Genomic DNA, 8,486 nt, shown 5'->3' with positions numbered 1-8,486 from the left:
TTCTCAAGGGCAAACAGGGACAGGCAATTCAACGCTGGCTCAGCCACACCTTGAATAATTGTTTAAAATTGTTGCTTTGCTTCAGCTCGCCATTGTTCCTGCAGCCCATTATTAGCCAGAGTGCAAACCAGTGAACAACCCTGCCGTCTGCTGGTATAGAGACAATGTGCAGCCCAGGTAGAACTGCCCGCAAAAACATTATCTACATTCAGTAACAACAGAAACTCTGAGCAACACACACAAAATACTGGAGGAACTCAGCAGGCCAAGCAGCATCTACGGAAAAGAGAACCGTTGTCATAGTACGTTCAGTACCTTGAAGTGGAAAAGCTACAGCAGCGGTCCCCAACCACCAGTACTGGGCCGCGAGGAAACGATGTGAGTCAGCTGCACCTTTCCTCATTCCCTGTCACGCACTGTTGAACTTGAACATAGGATTGCCAACTGTCCCGTATTTGCCGGGACATCCCGCATATTGGGCTAAATTGGTTGTCCCCATATGGGACCGCCATTGTCCCGTATTTCCCCCGCTAAGGTACAGCGTCCCTATGAAACCTTTCCTGCCGAAATGGCGTACAGCGAAGAAGCAATTATCATTAATTTATATGGGAAAATTTTTTGAGCGTTCCCAGACCCAAAAAATAACCTAACAAATCATACCAAATAACACATAAAACCTAAAATAACAGTAACATATAGTAAAAGCAGGAATGATATGATAAATACACAGCTTATATAAAGTAGAAATAATGTATGTACAGCGTAGTCAGGAAGATTAAGCCAAAACCGATTTGTGGGGGGACAAAAATCGGCACGTACGCACATGCGCACACAGGTGCCCACGCAAGGCTTCATGGTCATGGTAGTCTATCCTGGGGTAAACGGAAGTGTCCCGGGATTTGACTGCTACTTTTGTCCCTTATTTGGGAGTGAGAAAATTGGCAACCCTAAATGTAAAAGACATGCTGAGGTGAGTTTAACCCTAGTTGAACACTCCCCCCCAATCCGCCGGTCTGCAAGAATATTGTCAATATTAAACCAGTCCGCGGTGTAACAAAGATCGGGGACCCCTGGGCTACAGGAGGTACCTAATAGAGTGACCACTGAGCTCATATTCCATCAGCGAGCAGTATAAAACTACAAAATATCCCAGGCACATAGGGCAGAGATATTTAACTCTTTTCACTGAGGTAAAAACATAGTACTGCATTAGGGCATAGCTCTCCACAGTCTGCGGTTGTGGGAGACCCCTGTAACACAAAGTATGTCTGCTCCCTGCCCCCGAACAGTCCCACGGACTAAGCAATCCCTCCACCGACTCTAGGTTTGATCAGGATCTCTAGCGCTAGTTGTGTGTGAGGTCTGCAGAGGCAAGCGGCAGGGCAGTTAGTGGGGATAACAGTGAGTATAGACTACGAGGAAATGTGGGGAGGTGAGTGGGACTGATGGGAGTGTTCCATCAGCTAGTCAGCAAGCTGTACAACAGAGTAAAATCATCACACTTCAAATCCCAGGAGAGGAAATAAAATACGTTGCATGTTCTGAACTTGAATTACTTGTGTGGAGGAGGCAAATTTTCAACAGTGAAAACTAATAACACTGGACAACAAAGATTTTGCTTCTGGAATTTTTTTTTGGTGTATCTTATGGAGTTTGGACTGATGATCATGATAATCACCATGAAATTTCCCTATCATGTAGCATTTTTTTTTAAATCACCTACATTTGTTTCAATTCATAATTCAAATCAGAATAACTGATGCCAAGATTAAGGAAGGAATTTTTGTTGGTCCACAAATCAAACAGGTCATCAATGACAGGCAATTTGAAGAACTTCTAGTGGGACTGGAGAAAATCACATGGAAGGCATTCAAGGATATTGTTGAAAATTTTCTTGGCAACTACAGAGCACCAAACTAAATGCAGCTGGTTGACAACAAGCTTCAAGCATACAAAACCATGAAGTGCAACATGTCACTAAAGATTCATTTTCTGAATTCCCATTTAGACTTTTTCCCTGCAAATCTTGGCGCTGTCAGTGATGAGCATGGTGAAAGGTTTCACCAGGACATTGCGGTCATGGAGAAACGGTATCAGGGCAACTGGAATCCATCAATGCTGGCTGATTATTGTTGGACACTTGAGCGAGAAGCCTCAGACACTGAGTACAAATGAAAATCATCAACAAAACATTTTTAGCTCAGTTGAACTATTGCAAAGTGCCAACACTGTTATGCAATTAAACACATTATATTCAATAAAAGTTAATTTATTATTTCTCCAAATCCCTATGTGATACAAATAGTCAAATTATATTTGAGTTCAGCTTCAAACATTCTACCATAAATTAAAAAAAAGGACATATCACTTCCAAAAAAATTTGTTGTGTGGTGTTATTTAATTAATATGCAAATTATGCAATAACTTAACACCATAATAAATGTTATTTCTAAAACTTTTCAGTGGTCAACACCAAGAACAGGATTTACACAATTCCTGCTCTGAGCTGATCCCTGAAATTGTCTCTTGAAGTGTTGAAGTACAATAGTGCACAGCAAGCTCCCACACACGGTGATATCCAGCTGATAATCTGCTACTTTGGGTTAAACAATGGAGGAGATCCCCCTGGCTCACAGTGGGCATCTTTCACCGTATCCACGTGAGGGAGCTCAGTTCTCCATTCCTGTCTCTGGAGTGGATCTTGAACCCACGACCTCCTGACTCCAAGGCAGAGATGCTCCTGACTTGAGCCACCAGTGAAAGCAGTAACCGTGTACCAGCCAATGAAAGGGAATGCCAAGCACGGTCAGTGTGACATCACCGCCAGCGTTCCTCCTGTAATGAGCAGTCTGCATCAATGGCCTTCCCATTCAACCATGTTCGTAAAGACATCAGGACGAATGGGACTAGGTTAGCGGACGTTTAACCACCACGTGGGACGCAGCTTCAGATTCTTGTCATTTAATCTCCCGTTTAAAATTAAAGCTTAAAAAGAGGAGGGTCAGTAACCATTTCTTTTCAGCTTGAGTGACCTTGGCCACAAGCCTTTGATTCCACCGTACACAGCAGAGATTTCAGCAACTCTGTCCTGGTATATGATGGACGGAGTGGGAGAGAAGGGAGATTTTAGTGCATTCATTCTCTCCCTCTTGTTTCCTCGGGTAACACCACCCCCAACACAAAGACGTCCTTCCACGCTGATTGGTAGACGTGTCCCTCAAACTTGTGTGAGATCTTTCCAGAGAGAGTAACCAAGCAGAGCGTTGCTGTGTGGGGCAGAGATGGACCAGCTTGAGAAGGGGAAGGTCTTGGGGATGGCGATGGGGGTGGGGATAGAGTTGGTAAATCAATTACCTAGGAAGCTTGGTGGGTTTGACTTCATCTGCTGTGTTCAGCTCCCTGCCCCTCGATCCTCCTCCAGGACATTGCCCGGAGCCTCTGCCAGCTGCCCGTTGTCCTCAGGCACCACGTCCTCTTCCGCTGCCTGGGTTTCCAGCACCGGCACTCTGGAACGAAGCCTCTCCAACACCAGGCCTGCTGTCTTGGTTAAGCTGTGCTGTGCAACAATGAAGGAAGAAGCAGGCTTACATGAGAGATTCTGCAGATGCTGGAGAGAGCGAGAAGCACAAAGTGCTGCAGAAACTCAGCAGATCAGGCAGAATCTACGGAGGGAAGTGAGCAGTCAAAGTTTCAGGCCAAGACCCTCCATAGCTGCTGGCTGCCCTGCTGAGCCATGCTTGATTAAAGCACGTCACTAACAAATAATTCTCTGCCTTTTAACAACAATGGGCAGCACAGTAGCAAGTGGTCAGCACAACGCTTTACACAACAGGTTCAATTCCTGCCAATGTCTGTAAGGAATTTGTACGTTCTTCCTGTGACTGGGGGGGGCGTTTCCTCTGGGTGCTCCAGCTACCTTCCACAGTCCAAAGACATACTAGTTGGTAGGTTAATTGTTCATTGTAAATTATCCCATGATTAGGCTAGGGTTAAATCGGGGGAATTGCTGGTCAGCACGGCTTGAAGGGGCAGAAGGGCCTATTTGCACCGTATCTCAACTAAATAAACAAACAAACAAACAATGAAGGAGGTAGGGAAAAATTTGTCAAAATGTCAAAAAGAGGCGATCAAGACAGCAAGGGAAGTCAAGAGGAAGTGTAAATGCAGGATAATCACCTGATGTTACCAGCAGAACTGATCTCAGAGTAGGTGGAAGGGTCTGCACAACAACTTGGGCCAAACGGCCTGTACTGTACTGTCTTAAGTTCTCATTTTAAGATACTGGGAGAAAATAGTTCAATAAGCTGTACCGTCGAGAGCACTCTAACTAGCTACACCATCGTCTGGTATTTAGGGGTGAGTGGGGTGGGCTACTGCACAGAATCGATACAAGCTGCAGAGAGTTGTAAAATTAGCCAGCTCCATCATGGGCACTAGCCTCTGTAGCATCCAAGGAGCTATGATTCAAAAAGGTGGCATCCATCATTAAGGATCTCACCACCCAGGACGTGCCCTCTTCTCATTGTCACCTTCAGGAATGAGGTATAGGAGCCTGAAGGCACACACTCTACGATTCAGGAACAGCTTCTTTCCCTCAGCCACCTGACATCTGAGTGTACATTGAGCCCATGAACACTACCTCAATACTTTTATTTCCTTTCCTGCACTATTGATTTCACACACACACACACACACACAATGTTACTGTAATTCACAGTTTGTTATCGCTATTATTATGTATTGCAGCAGAGGTTTCGAAGAGGGTGCAGAAGAGGTTTACCAGGAGGCTGCCTGGTTTAGAGGGCATGTGCTATCACGAGAAGCTGGATAAACTTGGGTTGTTTTCTCTGGCGCATCAGAGGCTGGGGGGAGATCTGATAGAGGTTTATAAGATTATGAGAGGCAGATCGAGTGGACAGAGAGTACCTGTTTCACAGGGTAGGAATATCTAATACCAGAGGGCATGATTTGAAGACGAGAAGGGGTAGGTTCAAGGGGGATGTGAGGGGTAAGTTTTTTACTCAGAGAGTGGTGGATGTCTGGAATGTGCTGCCTGGTCTGGTGGTAGAGGCAAATACATTAGAGGCTTTTAAGAGACATTTGGATAGGCACATGGATGTGAGGAAGATGGAGGGATGTGGACATGGTGTAGGTAGGAGGGATTAGTGTTTGGGTGTTTTTTGATTTACTTTTTAGCTGGTTTGGCACAACATTGTTGTACTGTACTGTTCTATGTTCTATGAACATACACTTAGAATAAATTGGAAGCTGATGGTCAAAATGGCCTTGAAGGGTTGAAGGATCTGCTTCTTTCAGTGCATCTCACTGCAACTCTGGGGAGCAGCATGCTCTTCAGCCCTCTAATTAAATTATCTGAAACCTACTCTCCCGTATAAGCACAAGTAGATAGGCTCACAAGGAGAGCTTTTGGCACACTGGCCTTATAAATCAAAGTAATGAGAGTACGGGAGATGGGATGTTATGTTGAAGTTGTACAAGACATCGTGAGACCTAACATGAGTATTGTGTGCAGATTTGGTCACCTACCTACAGGAAAGACATAAATAAGTTTGAAAGAGTACAGAGAAAATTTATAAGGATGTTACCGGGTCTGGTGGACCTGAGTTATAAGGAAAGATTGAATAGGTTAGAACTTTATTCCTTAAAATGTAGAAGATTGAGAGGAGATTTGAAAGAGGTATACAAAATTATGAGGGGTATAGAGGGGGTAAACACAAGCAGGCTTTTTCCCACTGAGGTTGGGTGGGACTACAACCAGAGATCATGGGTTAAGGGTGAAAGGTGAAAAGTTTAAGGGGATATGGAGAAACATCTTCACTCAGAGGATGGTGAGAGTGTGGAATGAGCTGCCAGTGCAGGGGATGCATGCGAACTCAATTTCAATGTTTAAGAGAAGGTTGGATAGGTACAGGATAGGAGGCGTATGGAAGGCTATGGTCCAGGTGAGGGTTGATGGGACTAGGGAGAAGTTTGGATAAGTACATGGATAAGAGAGATATGGAGATCTATGGTCCTGGTGGGGATCGATGGGACTAGGGAGAAGTTTGGAGAAGTAGATCGATGGGAGGGCTATGGTCTTGGTGCAGGTTGATGGAAGTAGGCAGTTTAAATGCTTTCGAGTCTCCATTTGGCAGCGAATGGAGTAAGATATTTCTTTGTCTCAGCTCCGTCTTTCACAACTTACTTTCCACTGCTAGATCCATTGCAAGTTTGAAGATTTGTTATATTTGCTGAAGGATTTTACGATTTAATTATGATGGCTGGAACCGAATTACAATTAGTGGCAAAACTCTTCCTGATCCGCAACAAACACAGAAACCAGAGGAAGTTTCTACTTCAGACAGAATGCTCTCTTTAATAGAAGCTATTAATATGACGATCGGTACGCTGGATACCAAAATGGATACATTGACGAAAGCTAATGAATTGTTTTAAAAAACCATCATCGCCATTCAGGAGTCTTTGAAGAATTTGGAAGATTGATTATCAGATGCTTAAGCAGAGTACTCACAGAATTGAAAGGGAATTTGAATTAATGGATCAATCTATTAAGGAACAGGATTTGAAGATGTCTTTTATGGAAAAGAAAATTAATGAGAATACTTCAGAATTATCAAGAATTAAGAAGAAAACGATTGATTTGGAAAGCAGAAATCGCAGGATGAATCTACGTTTACTGGATTTGCCTGAAAATATGGAAATCGGTGAGCCACTAAAGTTTTTTTCGAACATATTATATTAAGACATTCTTGCAGCCTGTCCGATATTGGATAGAGCCTACCGAATTCAGCGTTTTAAAACATCAGCCGAAATTAAACCATGTCCTGTAATTCTCTGTTTGCATTATTTTACAACCAAAGAAGCTATTCTTCGGAATGCAAGGAAAAGGGATAAGCTAATCTATAATGAAGTTAAGATTCGTACAGTGGAAGATTTTGCTCCGAAGATTTTGCCCCAGAGATTTATGCCGAAAGAATTAAATATTCGGAAGTGATGGCGGAATTTTTTAAAATGAGCTGTGACCCATCACTGTGTTACCCGGCACGTCTGATGATTACTCCACCCAATGCTCGTCCAAAACAGATTGACTCTCCAGAAGATGGTTGGAAATTTATAAAAGAGTTGAAGTCCACTTCGTAAGCAATTTGAAAAGTTGATCCTTAGCTGGGAGTGGTTTGTAACACCGTTGATGAAAGTCCGCTCTTTGTTTTTATCAATGTTCTGATACAGACTTGGTTAACTTACTTAGATCTGTTGTTGTTTGCTTTAACAGTTAATGTAGTTCTGAATTTAACACATATATTTATTTATTTTTTCTTTGATTTGTAAGTCTTTAATATTAGTTGTAGTATATATTAGTTGATGGGATTTATCTTTTTTTCGAATACATGGCTGTGTATATTAAATGGATTTAAGATGGCCATCGTTAATTCGGTCTTAACTACTGTTCGACATAATATGAAAATATTTGGAATTTGCTTACTACTTTATGTATTCTTTGTTATGTCTTTTTGGTGGTGGTAACTTTTTACTTTGTAAATGGAGCTGCCATCTGAAGACAGGGGTTAAGGGTCAATAGATAGGCATGTTGTTTGCCTATTGGATGACTTCTGGGCTTTTGGGGGAGGTGGGTGGGTCTATTAGGTTAGTTTTTTTTCGACTGGGCAGTCCTGAGGGGTTTTTCTTTGTCAATCATTTTGCTTTTCTTTCTGATCAAGTCAAGCTTCGCTCTTTCTTCCGATTTAGGCTGCAGCTGCATGTTAGATTACTTTATAAAATTTTTAAATTAAATTTTAAATATGGATCTTAATAAAATCCATATAATATCTTGGAATTTAAATGGTATGAACCAACCTATTAAGCACAGAAAGATTTTTAAGAAATTAAAAACATTTCATGCAAATATTATTTTTGCACAGGAGACACACATCCGTAGACAGGATGAAAATCGCTTTTTTTAATTTTGGAAGGGGCCCTTATTTCATTCTTTATCAGTAAATAAAATAAGAGGGGTATCTATTTTTATTAATTCTAAAATCCCTTTTGTTCATTTTAATGCTGTTACTGATTTAATTGGAAGATACTTAATTGTTACTGGTTTGTTATGTGGTCAAAAGGCGGCTTTGGTATGTGTATATGCACCTAATATAGATAGCCCTGAATTTTTTAAGAAGCTATTTTCTGTATTGCCGAATTTAAATGAATACAAGTTGATTATGGGCAGTGACTTTAACTGTTGTCTTAACCCGTTGATTGACAGATTGTCCACCAATCCGTCACTTCCTAATAAAGCTGTGACTTGTATTAATTCTTTTTTATTAGAATACGGTCTTGTCGACATTTGGAGATTTAAATTTCCTAAAGAAAAAGATTTTTCTTTTTTTTCACATGTATACCATAAATATTCAAGAATTGATTATTTTTTCTTGGATACGTGATCGGTGCCCTCTGTTGTTGAGTGTGCA

General features: G+C 41.8%; 1 protein-coding gene across 4 annotated transcripts in view; it reads right to left on the bottom strand.

Moving 5' to 3' along the window:
* Positions 1–2,259: 2,259 nt before the first annotated feature.
* kptn (kaptin (actin binding protein)) overlaps positions 2,260–8,486 on the bottom strand; it is a 55,226-nt gene continuing 48,999 nt past the window's right edge. The window contains exons 12-13 of one of the 4 annotated variants that reach the window (XR_010019851.1): positions 3,355–3,551; positions 2,260–2,835 (exon numbers count right to left, since the gene is read on the bottom strand). Coding sequence is in view for 3 of the 4 variants with exons in the window: in XM_063063500.1 (XP_062919570.1) it covers positions 3,392–3,556 (165 nt within the window). In the remaining variant the exon portion in view is untranslated. Of the gene's footprint in view, positions 3,557–8,486 lie in introns of all 4 variants that reach the window. The other 3 variants (XM_063063500.1, XM_063063501.1, XM_063063499.1) reach the window with 3 other exon arrangements.

The sequence above is a fragment of the Mobula hypostoma genome, chromosome 12 (assembly GCF_963921235.1).
Source record: "Mobula hypostoma chromosome 12, sMobHyp1.1, whole genome shotgun sequence".
NCBI classification, from domain to species: domain Eukaryota; kingdom Metazoa; phylum Chordata; class Chondrichthyes; order Myliobatiformes; family Myliobatidae; genus Mobula; species Mobula hypostoma.
This window is presented reverse-complemented; position numbering and strand designations above follow the sequence as displayed.